The sequence below is a fragment of the Aptenodytes forsteri genome, unplaced genomic scaffold, assembly GCF_000699145.1.
Source record: "Aptenodytes forsteri isolate BGI_AS27 unplaced genomic scaffold, ASM69914v1 Scaffold229, whole genome shotgun sequence".
In the NCBI taxonomy this organism is placed as follows: domain Eukaryota; kingdom Metazoa; phylum Chordata; class Aves; order Sphenisciformes; family Spheniscidae; genus Aptenodytes; species Aptenodytes forsteri.
The window spans coordinates 6,876,424-6,898,509 of record NW_008795863.1 but is presented as its reverse complement, the minus strand read 5'-3'; the positions used below and the strand labels follow the sequence as shown (position 1 = coordinate 6,898,509).

General features: G+C 36.9%; 1 protein-coding gene across 1 annotated transcript in view; it reads left to right on the top strand.

Annotated features, from left to right (window-relative positions):
* Positions 1 to 22,086, top strand: part of SMCHD1 (structural maintenance of chromosomes flexible hinge domain containing 1) — an 83,887-nt gene that overhangs the window by 33,713 nt on the left and 28,088 nt on the right. Inside the window, 11 exon segments of the mRNA XM_009284122.1 lie at positions 5,812 to 5,956; positions 6,180 to 6,276; positions 9,462 to 9,534; positions 11,171 to 11,310; positions 12,338 to 12,472; positions 13,354 to 13,581; positions 14,302 to 14,450; positions 16,407 to 16,495; positions 17,666 to 17,784; positions 18,502 to 18,669; positions 19,923 to 20,048. Of these exon segments, the coding sequence (XP_009282397.1) occupies positions 5,812 to 5,956; positions 6,180 to 6,276; positions 9,462 to 9,534; positions 11,171 to 11,310; positions 12,338 to 12,472; positions 13,354 to 13,581; positions 14,302 to 14,450; positions 16,407 to 16,495; positions 17,666 to 17,784; positions 18,502 to 18,669; positions 19,923 to 20,048 (1,469 nt within the window).

The following is a 22,086-nucleotide window of genomic DNA, read 5'->3' as shown; positions in this document are numbered from 1 at the left end:
TGTAGCGAGGTGGGTGTCAGTCTCTTCTCCCAGGTGACAAGTGATAGGACGAGAGGAAATGGCTTAAAGTTGCCTCAGGGGAGGTTTTAAATTGTATATGAGGAAAAATGTCTTCACTGAAAGGGTTGTCAAGCATTGGACCAGGCTACCCAGGGAAGTGGTTAAGTCACCATCCCTGGAGGTATTTAAAAGATGTGTAGATGTGGTGCTTAGGGACATGGTTTAGTGGTGGACTTGGCAGTGCTAGGTTTGCAGTTGGACTTGATGATCTTAAAGGTCTTTTCCAACCTAAATGATTTTATGATTCTCTGAAGAAGTTTTATTTCTTTTTGCTGAAAAGCCCTCATTTCTGGGGAAAATAGGCATGTATTTATGAAAAAGGGTAAAGCTGTAGACTAGTTTGAAGTTGCTCTTTCTGTCCAGAAATATGAAACACAATTTGTTTTTAAATTATAAAGGAGTAATATGTTATCTGTAAATGAGATTTCATAGGATTTAAAAAAAAATCTGTCCTTTTGATTCTCTACATCGTAATTCATCTTAAAGAAAATCTGTAGTTATTTACTTGCTAAATTAATTTGCAAAAATACATGCTAACTACAGATATACATCCCCTGCTCCGTCTTATCACCAAGACTCATCCTTTTATGTAAGTGTGCTTGTATATAGTAATCAAAAAATTTGTGGCCTACATACATTAAAATATAGATCTTCTCTTGGCCTCTGGTTCTTAGTCTCCAGTTCAAAAGGAAAAGTTTTGTTCAGTTGTTTTGCCATGCTGTGACTTTGCCTTTTTCTGAAGTGGCAAAAACCAAGCTGAAATTAAACTGGGAATGACAGGGGAGGAAGAGAGTTACCAGCAGCCCTATGAGGGAGTGATGGACTTGGTTGACAAGCAGAGGGCCTAGAGTGATGTGACAGAAAAATGGGGCTGAATTGGGCTCACCTCCAGCATTTGCATGTATGCAAGGAAATGCCTACAAGGCACCATTATGGAGAAATCGCCAAAACCCTTTCTGGGAAATCAGCATGGTTTGGTGCCTCTCTGAACTGCATGTACACTAGTGCATGCAGCATGGGGAATAAACATGATGAGTTAGAGACAGCAGGGCTATGGTCTTGCTAGAATCATGGAGTCGTGGTGGGATGGCTCACATAACTGGAATGTTGCAATGGATACAGGCTCTTTAGGAAAGACAGATCAAGAAGGCAAGGAGGTGAAGTTGTCCTTTATGTAAGAGAACATCTGGAATGCACGGAGCTCTGCCTGAGGATGGATGATGAGCCAACTGACATCTTATGAGTGAGGACTAAAGAGCAAACCAGTATGGATGACACTGTAGTGGGTGTCTGCTATAGGCCACCTGGCCAAGAAGAACAAGTGGATGAGGCCTTTTACAGACAGCCAGAAGCAGCATCATGTTCGCAGACCTTGATCTTCGTGGGGGACTTCAACTGTTCCGATATCTGCTGGAGGGACAGCACAGCAGGGCATAAGCAATCCAGGAGGTTCCTGGAATGCATCAATGACAACTTCCTGACTCAAGTGATAGAGGAACTGACAAGGAGAGGTGCTCTGCTGGACCTCATACTCACAAACAAGGAGGGGCTTGTTGGGGATGTGAAGGCTGAAGGCAGTCTTGGCTGCTGTGACCATGAGATAGTAGCGTTCAGGATTGTGAAAGGAAGAAGGAGGGCAAAAAGGAAGCTCACAACCCTGGACTTCAGAAGAGAAAACTCTGGACTCCTCAAAGATCTGCCTGGTGGAGTTCCATGGGATAAGGCCCTGGACAGAAAGGGAGCCCAGGAAATCTGGTTAATATTCACAGATCACCTCCTCCAAGCTCAAGTCCAGTCCATCCCAATGAATAGGAAGTCAGGCAAAAATGCCAGGAGGCCTGCATTGATGAACAAGGAGCTCCTGGCAAAACTCAACACAAAAAAGAAGTATATAGAAGGTGGAAGCGGGGACAGGTAACGTGGGAGGAATACAGAGACACTATCCAAGCATGCAGGGATGGGGTTGGGAAAGCCGAAGTCCAATTGGAATTGAAACTGGAATCGCTGGCAAGGGATATCAAAGGCAACAAGATGGGCTTCTATAAATACATAGGTGACAAAAGGATGACTGGGGTAAACGTGGGCCCACTGTTGAATGAGGCAGGGAACACAGGACATGGAAAAGGCTGAGATACTGAACACCTTCTTTGCCTCAATATTTACTAGCAAGACGGACCTTCAGGAATCCCAGGCCCCAGAGACTGATGGAAGGTCTGGAGCAAGCAAGAGATACCCTTGGTGGAAGAGGATCAGGTCAGGGAATACCTAAGCAAACTGGTGATACAGCTGGCTGATGTCATTGTGAGGCCACTCTCAGTAACTGAATAATTATGGCAATTGGGAGAACTGCCTGATGATTGGAGGAAAGCAAATGTCACTCCTATCTTCAAAAAGGGCAAGAGGGAGGACCCACAGAACTACAGGGCAGTAAGCTTCTTCTCGATCCCTGGGAACGTGATGGAGCAACTAATCCTGGAAACCATTTCCAGGCACATGAACAAGATCATCATCAGGAGTAGTTAGCATGGATTTACCTTCTATGATGAAATGACTAGCGTAGTAGATGAGGGGTGAGCAGCAGATGTCTACTTAGACTTCAGTAAGGCTTTCAGCACTGTCTCCCATAAGACCCTCATAGAGAAGCTGATGAAGTATGGGCTGGATGAGCAGACAGTGAGGTGGATGACAACTGGTGGAATGGCTGGGCTGAGAGAGTGGTGATCAATGGCATGAAGTCTAGTTGGAGGCCAGTAACTAGTGGTTACCCCAGGGGTCAATAGGGTCAATACTGGGTCTGATCCTGTTTAATGTCTTCCTTAATGGTCTGGATGATGGGGTAGAGTGTACCTTCAGCAAGTTTGCTGATGACACAAAACTGGGAAAAGTAGCTGATAACACCAGAGAGTTGTGCTGCCATCCAGAGGGACCTCAACAGGCTGGAGAAATGGACAACCTCATGAAGTTCAACAAGGGGAAGTGCAAAGTCCTGCATCTGGGGAAGAACAACCCCATGCACCAGTACAGGCTGGCGCCTGACTGACTGTAAAGCAGCTTTGCAGAAAAGGACCTGGGGGTCCTGGTGGACAACAGGGTGAACGTGAGCCAGCAGTGTGCCCTTGCTGCGAAGAAGAGCAACAGTGTCTTGGGCTGCATTAGAAGGAATGTTGCCAGCAGACTGAGGGAGGTGATCCTTCCCCTCTACTCAGCCTCACCTACTGGTGAGGCCACAACTGGAGTACTGTGTCCAGTTCTGGGCACGTTACATTACAACACAGAGACATGGACATACTAGAGAGAGTCCAGCAAAGGGCCATGAGGATGACGAAGGGACTGGAGCATTTCTCATATGAAGAAAGGCTGGGAGAGCTGGGGCTGCTCTGCCTGGAGAAGAGAAGATTCTTGGGGATCTTATCAATGTCTATAAATACCTGAAGGGAGGGTGCAAGGAGGACAGAGCCAGGCTCTTTTCAGCGGTGCCCAGTGACAGGACCAGAGGCAATGGGCACAAACTGAAATGCAGGAGGTTTCCTCTGAACATCAGGAAACACTTTTTTACTGTGAGGGTGACCGAGCACTGGCAGAGGTTACCCAAGAGGTTGTGGAGTCTCTATTCTTGGGGATATTAAAAAGCTGTCTGGACATGGTCCTGGGCAACTGGCTCCAGGTGGCCCTGCTTGAGCCAGGGGCATTGGATAAGATGACCTCCAGAGAAGCCTTCCAACCTCAACCATTCTGTGAGCTTTATCTACAAGGGGGATGGGGAGGGGGGAAGACAAAAAATAATACTTCTTTGTATTTAATATTAAAATGGATATTTTCATCACAAGTTCGGGAGGTAGAGCTAACATCTGTTTCCAGAAGATCAAGAAAAAATAGATGCTTTTGGTAGCCACCTATTTTTTTTCCACAAAACTAGAGGCCTTGAATGCAAACCCTTTAGGCAGAAAAGAGTTTTTTATAGTATATTCTTCCAAAAGCTTCTGCAAAAGTATTATTGGCAGAATAGAAAGAGGTATTCTTGTATGATAATACATAAAAAATGTTTGGCATTACTTGAAAAGAGTAATTATTTAAACATATGTCTGAAATCTTGAGACTTCAGTGCCAAGTTACTTCTGTGAAGTTCCAAGAAAAGAGAAAAAAAAAAATCTCTTTCTCTGAACGAATACATAAATGAACATTGTCTGCTCCTTCTTTATTTCTTTATCAAAGCAAAAAGAGAATCTTAAAAGTTGCAAAGTTGCATTCTGTACTTCAAAAATTCTTTTTCAATAGTATTGTGACTTTCCCCAGCATGGCAGCCTTCAGTTAAAGGTTCCTTTGGCCATAACAATTGAAATGAACAAATCTTCTCAGAAAGGAATATACACTCTAAAAATCTAATGAACTAATAGTTTGGTACTTTTAACACAAGGGGTACCAAAAGCAACTTTTGCTATCTGTTGCTGCTTTTTTATTTAGTCAGAAGATAATTTGACATTTTTAATATCTTCAGTCTTGAAAAGTGAATATTTCAAGTCTTTATTTTGGCAATGTTTTGTGTTGTCTCAGAGGCAGCCATAAATCCTCACACTCCTTATTCCAAAATATTAACATTTGTGTGACCTTTTACGTATATAGATTCTAAAAATCCAGAAAAGAACAATTAAAATCTAAACTGAAATCAACAGCTTTTTTGTCTGAGAAACAAATTATTTTATTTCTCTAACAGCAGGTTGTTGCTCAGTGTTTATAGTTCTTCTTGGTAAGCTAAAAAATCATCATAAAAGCCAGTTAAAACTGAACTTCCTAAGTCAATCTCTAAGCTTTGTTGTTTTAGTTCAGACACGTTCTTTTGTTAGCTATTCACTTTGACAGTGCAGAAGTTATTTTACTGTTATTTTGACAAATAATTTTACATTTGTGAAGTTTTATCATTCACTTGTAAACAAAATTGTAAACATTGTAAGGTTGAGGTCTTTCTGTTGTTACTGTAACCGATAAATAATTTGGATCAATACAAGGTAACATTTTCCCTCCCCCCATGATTGTCACATATCTTGTGCAAAAGAAGATCCCTGATAGTGACACCTGTAGGTAGTGAAAGTAGTTGTTAATCTGAGTCCAGAATAATTTGATAGGATATTTATCTACCATTTAGCTCAGCACTGCATTGCTTCTCTTTTCAAAGGTCACTTGGCCAAGACAGTTTGATTCCACAAAACGTTACTCTGATTTACAAGCTCCTATTTGTACTGCTCTGGTCTCATTTTTTTAGTGCCTAATTGGAGGCAGTCTAATGGGGCCAGATTTCATAGGAAGGATGCACTCGTGTTTCTTTTTCAAATACTCATCATTACTCATCTTTATCTCTCAAATTTGAGATAGTTGTAGAACAAAAATGTTTTGTTGCATGAATGATTTTATTTTAACAGAATTAAAGCATTTAAATGTTTAAGAAAAGCTATCTACAAGGAACTTGTCCACTTTCAGGTGCTATATTGATGTTCTAAGTACTTTGGAAGTTTTGGCTGTCTGTTATGCTTCTTATACCGTAGTCTACTGCTATTATATTTTAACTATTGTTTTTATGTTAGTGTAAGTTAAAAAAAGAGGATCAATCAGTAAACCATGATTTTGGTTACAACAGTATTCTGAACAGCCTATTTACTTTGAGGCTGAAAACCACTTGACTTAATTGCAGCCTTAATTAAGAAAAAGCCAATGAACACACATAATTCCTTCTAAAACTGTATCATTCTTTTCTCTTAGAGGGCAAACCAGAGAAATTTTCAGTGGGTCTTTTGGAGCTTCCTTTTCGAGTTGGAGTACCTTTTAATATTCCTTTGGAATTGCAGGATGAATTTGGTCATGCAACACAGTTGACAACTGACGTTAAACCAATTCTTGAAGCTAGGTAATTCAACCATCTTTCTTTTTTTTTTTTTTGTCCTTTTTTCATGTGACATTAATATAGTAATTCTTTGGGGTTTGTCTGAGTGATATACTGGATACTTTTCACATAAATTAACTGGCAATTTTGTTTTATTTCCATAAGAATATCTGAAAGTATCTTGTATATGAAAACACTATGTTTATTTTAAAATTTATTCTGTTTTGTTTTCTCTGTATTTTTCTAGTGGATTGACATTGCAGTATGAAGAAATAACTGCAGGAACAAAGTGCATCATTAAGGGTGTCACTGCTAAAGGCTGTATAAATAGTTGCCAGGGCAAGGTAGGCTAATGAATTTAAACTTGAAGTAACATATTCTAAAAACAAAAAAAACCCAACCCAAAACAGAGAGCAAATAATTTGTGTGTAAAATGGATTGTCACATAGTGTTATCTTAAGTTTGGTCTACACTAATGACTACAGGTATTTCTTGGGATATTTTCAAATGAACTCTTACAGCTCTACCTGGAGTGATTTGTCTTTCCCACAGCTGAACTCTGTTAGCTGATGGGACTGGAGCTGGAGGGGCTGAGCAGCACATGGGTGTGTAGTAGAGTGTACCCAGCATGCTAAATTAGCTGTCTTAGTTTAAACTGGTGCTGAAATTGGTTTAAGCCAAATCATACTGGTGACTTTTGCACTAAAATAGCATAGGGAGCACTGAAATCTTTCATTCTTGTAGTTGAGATGATGAGTAGTAAAAGCTAATATGAGTGGTAACTACTCGAGCTTCTCTAGGTGTTTCCAAAATGCTGTTCTCACTTCTGTAGCAAATATATGTCATCCAAATCCAACCTGTTACTGATGGATTCTCAGCAGCTAGTCAAACTGCTAATTTACTGTAAAAACAAAAACATGTTACTTGCTAAAAAGACTTCTTTCATAAAACAGATCTTAATGTTTCTGATAAATATAGATTTGAAGATTTTTTAAAATAATTTAAAAATCATGTATATAGCATATTTACACGGTATTCTAACCAGGTCCTAATCCTTTCATTTAGTCTTGCAATTTAGCATAGTAAAGACAAAGCTAGGAAGTGAGGTTGCTGGTGGAAAGGTGTGTAAAGAGAAGAGGGAGCATATACCTGCTTATTGAAAACTGGAGGGTGTTGAATGTAATAAATTTTGTAGGTAAAGCTCAGAATTTAAGGTGAAGGGGAAGAATAATGACATAAGACAGAGGTGGATTATGGGAAATAAAGTGTGTAGGGGCAAAAGTGCCAGGCTGTGGCAAGACATAAATTTGATGAGGGGCAAGACCAAGAGTCATTTAAGGAACTTGCAGTACAGAAATAATACCATACCATAATAATGGAAAAGAAGGGGTGTTATTTTCTCACGTTGCTTAATTGCATAAAATGTTGGCGGCAGTACGGGAACTGGCACTGAAAGTAACGGTTCTAATTTATATGAAAAAAGGACTGTTTAAGATGGTAATGAAAAATAATGGCAAAAAGCAGGACGGTGGGACAACAGATAATTTTAAAACATAAATACAGTGTAATTTTCAGTGCTTAATTTAAAATAAGAAGCAGAGAAGAACATAGGAGAAATTTTTGGCACCTTAAAAGTTGATTTTGAAATGGTAGCAGAGCAGCTAAAATACCTCAGAGAAACAACTAGCAATAGGATTCTGGAAAGAATTTAGAAGGAGAAAATGAATGAGAGAACAAAAAGGAAGAAATGGAGAGCATGGAAAAAATTAATGTTTTTCGGAGAAAGGAGTAAGGAAAAAAATGTCGAAGGAATAATCATGCCAAATGGAGAAGAGAAACTTCATTGAGATAGGATATCACAGTTGTCAATGAAGGAAGCACTGATAGAGAAGGAAGAGAAAGCAGACTTCATTTATTTCTGTAGTCATTGATTTAATTCCTCCCAAACCAGTCAAGACAGAGGAGTATGTTTTGATTGTGGGTGAAATCAAAGAGAAAATTTTAAGACAAGTGTGTAAGTAATATCAAGACAACTGCTCCCTGATAGGATTTCGAATTCAGTCAGGAGAAGGATGAAGAAGGGAGTTTAAAAAAGGAAAATAATATTTCTTTATTATTCTTTTCATTTTAAAGTACTTCAGTATACATAGAAGCAGACTTGAAAGCAAAAGGAAAGTAGATAAAGGGATCATGAAGGATAAGGGAAAAGAACTTCCCTAGCGGACACAGATGTTGAAAGATTAAAAGGAATGAAGTTAAAGATGTAAACTGATTAATTAGAGGCAGAAAATAGTGCAGTATTAAGAAGAGAGTATTAAGTAAAAAATTAGTATTGCGGAAAACGGGTTGAAACTAAAAGAAGGGGAGCATAAGAGGAGTGTCTAGTGCATGAATACAAAGCTTGATTGAATGAACTACTGAAGAATTCAACTTACTGACATTGAACGGCAGCTATCAGCTATACTGGTTTCCTGTGGTTTTGCTTCCTACCTTATTTTTCGCTCTTTGCCCTTTTTTTTTCTTCCCCGCCCTCCCCACTCTGCCAACATGTAACTTTAGTATATTTTGCCTCCCCCTTTTCTCATGATTCACCATTTGGTTTAATGGGGCTCCAGCTGATACGTGTTGCTTGGCTTGCAGGCAGACCAGTGTGGTTGGCTGGCTGGTCAGAGCTGGAGAGTTTTCATGCACCTGTGTGGCCAGCCATCAGCTGGGGAGCTTATGTGTTTGTGGCTGCACCTGCCCAGGCCTTACTGCAATTTCTGCTTCTCTTACCCAGCAAGCCAAAAGAATTGCCTGATTGTTTTCGTCCAATCTACAAGGTGTTAATGTTGCACATACCCTGTCAGGCATGGGAAGGGTATAAGCCAGGATTATGAAACTAAACCTTTCCAGAGGCAGCATTTCTGAATGTGTAAAAATGACAATTCATGAATTGCAACTAAATAATCTCAAATACCAAATATATAAAATAGGAAATTCACCTATCTGCAGTGCAACTAGTTTTTTAAAGCTGGAGCTTTTAAGATTATTGATTAGACTGCTTCGTTCTCTGATTTTAATGTGAAAAACAGTTTTAGTGATGCAGTTCTACAGCAGTTGTTTTTCTTATGGCCTTATTCAAAGATGAGATGGACAGTAATTGTGGTGCCTTGCTTCAGGGAATTAGCTAAGGAATAATGAACACAGAACTTGCAGATCCTTTCTTTAAAACTACTTTTTTTGAACTGGTATTTATTTTCCTCACTAAAACAGCCTCTGAGCAGGAAACCACAAGTTACGATATCTGCTTTTAATGGTTTCAGAACCATGTAGTTTAACATGCAAATCCTGGATTGAACATCTCCGGGAATAATAACATGAAAAAGACAGATTTTAGTACAGGAAAAAAATCTTGATATATGTAGCAGTGCAAGAAAATTTGGATAGACTTCTGAAATTTACATATGTATGAATTGACGTGACTATGTGAGATAATTTATGATCTGGTTTTGTTTAAGGTTAATAGTTAAAATATTCTTTTCATTAGAACTTTAATCTGAAGGTTACTCTTCCTGGTTTGAAAGAAGACACACAAGTCTTTAAAATAAGATTGCAGCCTGGTAAGTATCCTTAAAAAATTTAGTGAATTTCTGTTGAATGTTATTCTGACACTATTAATGAAATGCTTCTTCTCCCAAGAAGGTAAAATATTTAGTGAGGCATAAAAAAGGATATTCTAGCTCATCTAAGTGATGACTGAAACTAAATAAAGCTAAGGGCATGTCATTCTTGGCAGGAATAACATCAAACTCACAGCCCAATCTTGCCTATTAGTCTAGCAGCTGGAATTTGTCTGCTTACTTGAGACTGATTTTTCACTTCTTTTTTTAATTATTTTAAATCTTTTTCTAACCTAGCACCATTGAATGAAATGAATTTATCTTCTCGATTTTCTTCCACATTACGCCCTTTAAGCTGTACTAATCTGCATTGACCTGTTCTCCCTGTAGAAAACATCTTGTGAATGAATAAGTGCTCATTCAGTTTCTTACCCCAACAAAGGGGGGATGCTTTGGCAGTTGAGATTGTGTAGGTCCACTGCCCTTACCAGAATTTTATGTTTTGTGGATGTCTTGATACTGAGGATTCCCTTATACGATACCTATTATCACTTGTTACCTGGATTTTTCTGGATTTGGGAGATAAGGTATAGTTTGAAGGATGATTTTTGGCCTCCCAGATTACCAAACTTTAGGCTTTCCCATCTCATTTTGCAGAGAAATTGTGTACTTCAAGCTTTGTTAGACCAACAATGCACAGTTTATTCCATTATTCTTTATCTTTGGGGGAGTTAAGCCTTCATGTAGAAAATGGAGTGGAACGATCTGACTTGAGAGAGATTGTATTGTGTATTGCTTAGTTATTTACCTTGGACTGAAGGCAACTTCATCCTTCATTAGAATCTTTTGCTTTTGGCAATGTAGAGATGCTTCACTATCTCTTCCTTCTTATTGGACTTATCCTTGGCTTTTAAAGCTGTTTTTTGAGGAAGGAGTGAATAAAAGCTACTTCAGTCTTTCCTGTTCTTTAGTCAGTGAGTTTGAAATGGAAGTTTTAATGAATGATGCATAAAGGATGTTTCTGAAAAATGGCCTTCTTTGTTCCTTCAGAACTTGTCTTTTAATAGTAATCTATTAGTTCCTTCTCTTTTTTAAAACTGATAAAATAATCGTATGTTCCAGCGGGTAGACTAACTTGAATAGCTTTACTTTACTATCCAAGTATTGCCAACAAAATTCTCTTTTGCTTTTCTTTGCATGCAAATTGTAGCTGTGGTGTCTTTGGTAATTAAACTGCTGCATATCATGATTGATCAGATATCTCAACATGACTATCTTTGGTTTTAACATGTCAGGAGAAAGCTCCAAGTTTCTTTGTGATGAATGTGAATCGGTATAGTATGTAAATAGCACTATATCATGTGTTTACACCTTGTATATGCTGAAGTTCATCACGTTTGTCTAACTATTCCTTACTGAATTCATTCAAAAGATTGGCAGGTGGTATGTGTTGAAGGGACAGGAATTGTCTAGAACTTCTTGGGATAAACCAATACACATGGTCTAAATGGTTTATTACCACAAATATCTTTGTAGCTTGGCTTTAAAAACTTTTTGAGATAGCAAAAACTGAAATCCAGTGTCTCACAAGTTATCTAAAATATAAGCACTATTCTGCAATTGCGCATTTTTACAGGCCCTCCTCGTCAATTGAAAGTAAAACCAGATTCTGAAATTCTAAAGATTGAAAATGGTACAGCTTTCCCCTTTCAGGTTGAAGTACTGGATGAATCGGGAAATATAACAGCACAGCCAAAGCTGATAGTTCATTGTAAGGTAAACTGCATTTTATTATATGTCATAAGGATTTTGATACTTGCTTTTTAAAGGACTGGGAAAAGAGCCTATTTTGGCATCGAGATAGAATTTATTATCTTTAATAATGCTTTTGAAGTTTCTGTAGCTTGGTAGCCATAACTGTAACTCTCTTGCCTTATCTATTATGAGTCATTCAGTAACTTTCAGAATCAGAGGAACCTGGCCTTAGAAATGGAAGAGGAAATTATGTGAGGATATATAGCTACAAATTCAAGGTATTTTAGGTCATATTTGCCATATACAGTGCTAAAATTTGCTCAGGAAAAAAACTTCATACAGCTTACTTTTGGGGTTTTTTTTTCTTAAAGATGAAAATGCAAGTCTAGTGCCTAAAAATTATATTAGATAAGACTATTATCATAAGCACTCATCCAAGTTCAGAAAAGAATGCAGGTGTTACTGTGGCTTTTAGGAGTAAAAAACTTTTGCCCTTTTGGACTTAGGGTTTTTTTAACTCAAGAGTGACTTTTCCAATTCTAGTGAAATCAGTCCTCCAGCAAGAACAGGTAATCAAATAAAAATGTTTTTCCCACTGCAAAATAGTCTGCATTCCATTTACACTTTATATGCGTACATTCTCTTCCTGTAGACTGGGTCTGCAGTAGTATGATGACATATTGAACTTGATATTTAAATTCTGTTTAATGTGTGATTTTTAGAAAATGAATGAAAAGGGGGTTTATTTAATAACTTGATTGAATTTATTGCCATAATGGCAAAAGAGACTAGTGTTTATGTGTTAATACAGAACAGTTGAATAGATAGTAAATTTTACTTCTGTAACTACTTCCTTTCTCCCACACATCTCTTATCACCTGCAAAAAAATACAGGTGTTGATCTTGCAGACTTCTGGAAAACTGAAATCTATCAAATTTATCTGTAAATAATCCTATATATATTTGGACTTGTACAAATAATCATTTCTGGAATAATCCTAGTAGTTCTGTAAAAGAAAACTGAAGCTTAATTTTACATTTTAAATAGTTTTTAGGTGCTTCAAACCTTCCTGTGTATTCTGTGGACTGCAGTAATGCAGGAACAAACATTTTAACTGGTCCAGTTATACATGTACAGAATATCAAGAAAGACCAGATGCTGAAAGCAAGGATTGAAATACTTGTAAGTATTGATTGGGATGTTTGGATGAACAAAAGATTGAAAACAGTTTATTGTACTGTCTTGCTAGTGTACTGAAGTCTTTTATGAATCAACTTAACCCCCAAAAGTTACTGTTTTAGTTACCATAAGCCTGATAATCAGGTGGCTGCCCTGCTTCCCTCTCTGGGAAATCATAAAAAGGCAAATAATTTTTTTCCATTTTTTCTTCACCTCTTACTCTTTATTTCTGAAATCCCTGAAGTGTTTCAGAAATATGTATTATTTCTGGGGTTTTTCTTCCCCTTTTTAGTCCTTGGATCCTTCTGACAAATTGCCCTCATTGCATAAACATTTAGAGCCAGAATAGGGATGGCAACATGTTCCCCAAAACTTTAGTGAAGAAGAATATGTTTTTTCAAAGGTCAAAAATCAATAGCTTTTTGTAGCATTTCAGTCTTAAAGCTCTTGAAGTTTGAATTTTTTAAATGCTGTTGAACGTCCCAGTTCTCTAAACATCTCCAGTCATACTGCTGGAGAAAATAATACCTGTGGTGTTTTACCCTGAAAAATGTGTATGCAAATACTAATATGGCAAGATGACCTCTATGAAAGGATACTTCTGATTACTCTTAAGAAGTATTTTGTAAATCATATAACATAGTACTTTTGGAATAGAAAACGTTTTCTAAATAGCTAGCTTCATTTCTAGTATCTGTTAAAAGTTGTAAGTATTCTGGCATATCCTTTTGATTTACTTCTGACAAGTCAAGCTGATTTCATGTTTGGACACCTGGTCACACCAGGTAATCCAGAGTAGTGCCATAGGCTATTATGGAGTGATATTTATGCATATATGTATATTTAATATCTTAATTGTGTATCCTTTTTTCCCCCATGTATAGAGTTGTAAAGATGTGCCACCAGTGGAAAAGATTATTAAACTTCTTCCTAGCAGTCATGTTGCAAGACTACAGGTCTTAAGTATGGACGGACAAAAAGCTATTCAAATTAAACATCAGGATGAAATTAATTGGGTTGCTGGCGATGTCATGCAGAACCTTATATTTCAGATGTATGATGAAGGAGAAAGGGAGATACACATAACTCCAGCTGTGGCAGAGAAAATCAAGGCAAGTACTTTTGAATAAACAGCAGCATAATATGGGGGAGAGACACAATGCTGATTCTTTAAAATCCATAGACATCAGACTACAAAATAAGATTCCTCAAGACTGTATTATTAAACATGGGAACTTCACTCTCTGCTTAATAAATTTTTAAAAATAATTTTATTAAAATTGTGTCCTTAATGAGATGCAGACATTTAATGAAATGTTAAATAATGCTTCAGGGTAGTATTATGAAAAGCAGGTTAGTAATTTCCAGTGCTTCTTCTAAACACAATAAAATAATTCTGGCATAGTTATGATTCTTCAGATCTGGGGTTTTCCCAACGTTTAGGAACCTTGAATAGGCATGTTCCTTCATGAAGATTTGCTTACCTCTCTTATCCCTCTGTCTGCGTACGTATGTGGAACCTAATACAAAGGTAGAGCTTCACCAAGTATGTGACACTTTTTTTGGTGAGGTTTTTCAGAATCTGATCTTTCCTAACTCAAGATAAGTGAAGGAAACTTAATGTATGTTTTGTTTTGTTTGGGGATTTTTTAGAGTAATTTTCTGTATTTGGGAAGATGGCATTGGTTACTGTTGGGAAATGCACAGGCTTTCCATTGAAAGCTTCTATTGCCTGTATGTTACTTCAGCATATTTAGAATGACCACAGATGTATTATGTAGCTAGTCATTAATAATTTAGCTTTTGATTAATTTAAGAAATTTTAATTTTAGGTTAACTGGACACCTAGAATTAACAGAGAACAGTTGATTCAGGGATTATTACCTGATGTAAAAGTACCAACATCAGTAAAAGATGTACGTTACTGTCTAATTACTTATCTTGATGACCATGTGTCTTTGGAGAGTGCGTTCACAGTCAGGTTTGTTTATTTGAAATACTTTTTTATGAATTATGTTGTTAGCAAAGGATTGTAGATCTGTACTTTGGGGTAAAAAAAATCTTTCTACAGAAGCTGAAATAATGAAAGCAGTTGGCAAATTAACAGGGCAATGTAGGGGTGGGGATGGGGATTTAATGCAAGTTGTTTACAGTTGAGAACATTACTTATATGAAACACTCCATCACAATCTGTTTGTATCCAGCCCTGTAATCACTTTTGTAAGTATACATACACTGAAGAAGTTTATTGCTATCTTTGAAAACTTTCAGTAAATGTTAGCTTATAGAATAATTAGTTTTACTGAAGAGTCAGGTCACTGGTTACCAAAGAGAAATATCACTATGCAGTTAATTGTTATCCTTACCAAGGTTATTATTTTGAAGCTAAAGATAGTATTTACCTAGCCAAATGCTGGATGCCTGCATCTGGTATCTCAGCCAAAAGTGACAGGCTGTAAATTGGACTTCAAAATTGCCTCTTTATCACTCTTAGTGAGTCTAGGCAGTTAGCTCTACTTACTGTATCTTTATAAAGTTTGTTAAGATGAATCTGATTCTAAATGACTTTAGTGTATTTCATGTGTTCTTAATAGGTTAAAATTAAGTACCTAGTTCACAGGGGTGAACTAGTGATGCCAGGGGTAAATTTGCATCAATTAGACATTTCACAGATCTGCAGTAGGGAAAAAAAAAAATTACATGACCAAGCATTAAGATTCTTTAAAATATTTGAAGCATAATGCTTGTAAAAAGCTGTCCATGATGCAGCACTGTTAGAGACAGAAAAATTTTTAGTTAAGTAGTATTTCCTGTTTTAAGAAGAGCAGAAAAGCAGACTGAATTGATAGTTCTCTTCTTGAAAGGAAATAGAACAGTGGATTGATTTATTGAATATTTTTAATACATTTTTGCTTGTCATTGAAAATCAGTCTCAGATCAGGGAACTTCTACTTAGGGGTTATTCTATTGTAGTCATAAAAATTAACTGGAGGTCATTCTAATGGGATTTTTAAAGATCTCAATGTAATTTTTAGCTTAGAACACACAAAAGGAGTAAAAAACATTGTATTGGATAACTCTTAAATCTTAAATAACTTAGAGATGTCAGATAACTCTTAAATATTACGTAGCCAGCACATAACATATATTAACCTTCGTCTAGTAAAGGAAGGAAAGACTGAGATTGTTTAAAAGCACTGTAGAAAGTATTTTTAAGAGACTAGTGTTAGGCATAGTTTATGCTGATGACTTCTGCTTTATCATAGCAAAAGAGGAAAGGGAAATCTGTTTGGTTTTTTTTTTATGGTTGTTCATCTTCTCCATAATTTCTGTAATGTGCTCTGGTTTTGTTTTGTTTTTAAGGAAAAACTGTATCAATAAAAATTTTAAGCTATGTTAGTTGTAATCAGGTCCTTATAAGTCAACAAATATTTTCGTAGCAAGGAAGACTGCGATACCTTTGTATGTACATATCAGGATTAATGTTGATATTGTAATTGGTTTTACAGTAATAGATCTATTTTAATATGTAGACAATTGTATGTTACTTTGACTTAGAGGTGTTGGGGATGGTTTTTTCAAGATTTAAAATACTTCAAACTTGAATTCTGCTTTATCTGGCTAATGATCTGATCTATGGTAAAATACTGGTAGGCAAGTTATTATAGATAAGGTAAAATCCCATAACATTGCTGTGGTTTGTTATGTAAGTAGTGTCTGATAAGCTCCCCCAATAAGGTTGAGGTGAAAGCTACTATGTAACTTGTGTGCATATGAGGCTTGATCCTCTAAATATGTGCAAGGATAAAAAATAAAAAAAAAAAAAAATCCAGTTGCAAATGAGTGACAATTGCTGTACACTTTATCATGCCTGCTATTATGTTATAAGTGATTACCCTCATGAGAATGATAAGTCAATTTTCGTATGCTGACTTAGGCCACTTCCTGATGAACCCAAACACATTAAGTGTAAATTAAAAGGACCAAACACACTGCAGATGGGTGAAGAACTGCAAGGTGAAATTGGTGAGTATTTACATATTCTTCAATTTCTTGTCAGATACATTTCTTTTCCTTTGCAGTTTATTAGCCTGTTATGTATACAGATGTCATCAAGAGTGAATTATCTTCAACTATTTTAATATAAAAAACAGGTTTACATTCTTATTCATGGAAGGATGATCAGACTTCTCTAATTGCCATTTTACAATTCTGGAGTTACTCTGATAAAATTTGTCTCTTAGTTTGTACATTGGGACATTCATCACACTGAGTTCAAATTGTTTGTAAATTTTTGTTTAGTTTGTGTATTCTGAAATCTTACAGGCCATAACAGCATTCAGACCCTTTCAAAGGCATGGACTTCAAAGTGAAACATTTTAAGGTTAACTTTAACCTAAGAGGAAGGCATGTTAGGGATCAGTCTTCTCATTCTCCTTCGGTTTCTGTATGCAGTTGCTACATGGCATAGTAAGAAATTAAAAATTCTTACAGTATTTTGGGGCATTAAAAGCTTGTGTGTGAGCGAAGAAAAGCACATAGGACAAATTAACAGGTTGAAAAACAGCTTTCAATTTTAGGATTTTTTTTTTTCTTTTAACTTTATAGCTAGAAATAATCTTTTTATTCAAAAAAGGTGGGAAGCATAAATATGTGATATGACTATATAGATAAATTTTGGTTTTTTTATACCCCTTTGATACTCACAAGATGGGGGGATCTTATCAATGTGTACAAATACCTTAAGGGAGGGTGCAAGGAAGACGGAGCCAGGCTCTTTCCAGTGGTGCCCAGTGACAGGACCAGAGGCAATGGGCACAAACTGAAAAGCAGGAGGTTCCCTCAGAACATCAGGAAACACTTTTTTATTGTGAGGGTGACCGAGGACTGGCACAGGTTGCCCAGGGAGGTTGTGGAGTCTCCAACCTTGGAGATATTTGAAAGCCGTCTGGACACGGTCCTGGGCAACTGGCTTTAGGTGGCCCTGCTTGAGCAGCGGGGTTGGACCAGGTGAACTCCAGAGAACCCTTCCAACCTCAGCCGTTTTGTGATTCAGTGATACTCATGTAAACTTTCTCTATATTGTGTGTATGTTGTATACGTTTATATTCTGTATATTGTATAATGTTTTATTAAAGCAGCTGCTGAGGTAATCATCTTAATAATCATTTTAATCACCATCATCTTTTTTAACAGATGTAATGATTACAGATCAGTATGGAAATCAGGTTCAGACAGTGACATCTGCGTGTGTAAATTCCCTAGGAGTTTCTGGGCCGGGACTTGATAAATCAAATTTGAAAATAATTTGGCAGGTATTTACAAGATCTCATATAGTTTATTTCTCTGTGGCCTTTCTGTGGTAATTGTCTTAATTCTATCACACAGAATTGAACCAAAACTGTGGAAAGGTAGTTAAATTAAACACTAGTTGGTAAGCTGTGAGAAGATAGATACTTAAAGCATTAAAATCATATGATCCTGTTCTAAGGAATGCAGCAGCATCTGTTAAAAACCTTATCACTGCTGCAGCTATACAATATGAGGGCCAGTTCACTTCATGCTTGAGTCAGGTGTGCTTTGGTTCTAGTCCATTGTTCTATATCTTTTCTTCTAACTTGTTTTTAGTGTTTTCTTCTGTGTTTGTTTACGGTGGTACAGTTGATTTTATGATCTTTTGAAGAACCTTGTGGAATACTGATATTGTCTGCCATAGTTTAATTTAAAATGCGTTCTATACCTCTTAAAATATGTTGGACATAACGAAGTTGTACATAACTTTTATACATTGAAAAACAGGTTCCTGATAAATGCTTGAGTTTGAAATTGGTCACTTCTTACACAAGAAGTCCATTTAAATTTAACAAAAGGAATAGAACTTGTAGTTTAATTTTTAGTCCACTGTCTCACAGTAAAAACAGCAAATAGTGTCTAGCAGGCATAAATGTTAAAATAGCATATTGAAAAAAATGAATAAATTAGAATTCCCTTTATTTGTTCTTGTTAAAAATCTTCTTTTTATTTCTCAATAGGAAAGTACTCTAACAATGAGAGTAAAAGGTATTCGGTTTAAACCTTGTTTACTTGGAAGCAAAGAATTGTGCTTCGCTTGGCGTGAATTTTCTGACTTTCTCAGAGTAAATTTAACTGCAGGATCCCCTGCTAAATTGCAGTTTGTGGATTGGCCAGAGTTAGAAAAGGTAAGTTGAATGGTTTTTGTTTGGGAAAAAAACAATAGGGGTCACTAGTCAGCAGGTCTTTCATTTCCAGAGCTTTTTGGAGCACAGGATGCAAAGCTGAAAACCCCGATTTCTTAGTATTGATACTTCTAAAAATTGTCAGAATATGACAGCTCTAGAGACATTTTTTTATTCTATACAGGATAACATAACACAAGCAAAATTACCTAAGTATTTTGCAATCTGTCTAATTATATAGACATGTTTTAAATGGGACTGTAGATGTGAAGCATTTTTCATACAATAGCTAACTAAATTAGTTTTTTAAAAGTAAACTTATTTTGGAGTAATCTAACTCATATGTGTGTGTTAACAACACTGTATTCCTTAATATCTCTTAAACTGTTTATTCTGTCCCATTTGCCCTTCTACAGATGTATTTTTCTTTGGTGCAGCAATTTTTCTGTGGGCTGGATCCTAACACCCATCTTCCACTGCTGTTTGCCGAAGATACTGTCCTTAATGGTAGTAATAGTTGGCAGCTCATCTCTCCCTTATTTGTTATTGGGTTTTTTTGATGTTTAGGATGTAGGAAGGCAGTCCCAAGTTTACTTAAGTTTACAAGTGTTTACAGTCAGAAAGTGGGGAAGGGACTACAGTACAGGATGAAGATTTTTGGTACCATCCATTTATTTGCTGGGTGGTTTTTTTTTTTATTTTTCAATATTTACTTTGGCTATTCAAGTGATAGTGCTGAAGTTGCAGCAGAAAGCAAAATAGGAGAGTGGAAGCAGGTAAAAGAAAATTGGATCTCTGAGTAGAGGACAGGAATAAAGATTGGCGTGTTGGGAAAATGGAGAAGGAAGTTACTGAAGGAAAAAAGTGAAACAAAAGTTCAGGGAGTATTGTAACTATTTTTACTCTCTAGAAAGTTGTCAAGGTCTATCAGAAGATAAAAGTTTTAGGCCATTTGCTCTTTCTACAGCAAGGAAACTGATAAGCCTCTTCAGAAGCATGTCCTCCTTTTAGTCACATCAACACGAGTAACACATGCAATTCAATTCAAGTAGTGCATTTTATAATGACAAGAGAATGTAAATGGGAAAACTCTAGAAATACCTTCCTGGAGTTTTACAATTCTGTCATGGTCTAGCTGTTACAGGAGACAAATAGCATGGAAAAGGCAGACACTATTGCTCTGGGGGTTCCTGACCTGCTGTGAATGTCTGATATTCCTAGAACAGAATAGTATAATGCATTTGTATCTCTTCCAGCCTGTTGCAGTGATTAATGGTAGAGAATTGCAGAAGCCCCTTATTGTTCAGCTGTGTGATCAGTGGGGAAATCCATCTCCTGAACCTAATGTCAAAATCAGCCTTACAAAGGATAACAACTTAAAGGTAAGCGTAGGCCTTATTATGTGAACTTTGTTTAACAGAAATTTCTGTTGTCATGTCTGCATTATCTTCTTCATTTTCAAGACATTTTTGGAAAACTGAATAAAATATCATAAGGGCACAAAAGAATAATTAATCTCATATAATAGTAGTGTCAACAAGTAATGTAAACAGTTCCCAGGACAGATTGCTCAGCTCCCTTTCATTATAACAATCACAGATATAACAAAATTCCTATAGTACATTGTCCAAGTGTAATTAGTATACATTCTGGATCTTCTACTGAACCTTTTTCCAAATTCTGCATGTACACCACACTGCCCTATTCCCCATTTTATCTGAGGTAATTTACTGAATAATAATAATGATGATATGGTCCAAACTGGCAACCAAATCATTTTTATCTGGTGGTTCTTTGATTGTGGCTCCTGAATGTATGACTTATGGTCTGTATGTAAAGCTAGTCAGCAGGGTTTGCTCCCTACTTGATTATCCCTGTGAAAAGCATTGGCAGTATAAACCAAATTAAAACAATGAGGATGCAAATCTAACCCAAATTTAAGTGGTTACTGTCATTTCCATGAGTGAGGTATGAGTGTCAGATCGTCTGCACATTGGTCTGTATGAAGAAAGGAGTTTGACAGAATACTCCATTCATTAAAATTTTGGTTCTTGTTACTGGGGGAAAAAAAAAAAAGGTCAAACTCTCAAACGTTCCTAACTGTTGGTGCAGAGACTTTTATCTTGATTGTGTGCATTATAAATACAGGATATATTCATCCACCTCTGGACGTGACATTTTTTCATGCAGGGTTGGTCTTGTTCCCTTTTAGTTCCTGCTTGCCATGCATTTGTGTCCCTCAGTTCTCTCAGAACACACAGCAGCCAAGAACTTTTTTTTTTCTCACCCCTCAAGAACCATGCCACGGCCTCACCTTTCCCCCAATGTAACTATGTTACTATTACTTACTTTTATTGGATTTTTTTTTTTAAAAGGAAATTTCTTTATATCTTGAACATTTCTCTTCTGACTTTTGAGTCTCTTGCCATAGAAGCCTGCCTCATAGTTTGGGATTTTTTGTTTGCCCCAACTACTGCCTTTATGATGGCAGCTGCAGCTCCTCAGGGCATCTAGTTATGCTATTCTTGAGAGAACATACAACCTTGACAGTAACACTGTGTGGTTGTGCTGCCTGATCAAAGAGATGTTGTGGTGGCATGCTGTGTCTTTTCAGATATTATGCCTTCCTCCAGGGAGAACCAGCAGCATGTCTTAGAAAGTCTGCATGCTCTTTATCCAAGTGGGTTGTGTCCAGGAGAAAGTGTTCTGAAAGCCAAGGTGGATCATCATTATAATGTGTTTATTACAGTGCGCTCTCCTAGAGCTTAATACCAGTAGCATTTTTAAGAGTTACTTTCATACATTAGCAGAGCAACCAACTGCTATTTGCTGAACAGACATTGGATCAGTATTCATGAGTATCTTGGAGAACCTCTTTAGAGAACTGTCTTGCCTTGGCATTTCAATTAGGTTGTATGCACAGTCTCCCAAAGGAAATGAGAAGCTTCTGGGAACTGAAATTCTCAGATAAGCTGTCTGTCTATATTTCACATTCTGTCCTCTAAGTTTCCTAAGCCTGATATTCTGCAGTTGCAGCATGCATTTCCTGTACTCCATTCTCTATCTTACAGGTCCAAAACTAAATGAGTGTGGCTGAACAGAAACACTCTGAACTCTTACGTGCAGCTCTATAGTGGAAATGCACAAAGCACTGGTTTCTGTAACAATTAAAAATTTCCATTCTGTGATGTACAGTAATTTCCAATACGGACTTATTTTGGTTGAGCTGAATATACTCTTCAGAAGAGTTTATGAAACGTCTGGCAATTTTCTTAGTATTTCTTAGTATATCTTTACAACGCTGCCTTCCATGTGAACCATTAAGCACACATTTTTTACCATTGCATTTCTCTAGTGACATGGTAGGATAAATTCATGCTCCCATAGCTGATCCATTATGAATCAACTTTCACAGTTTTT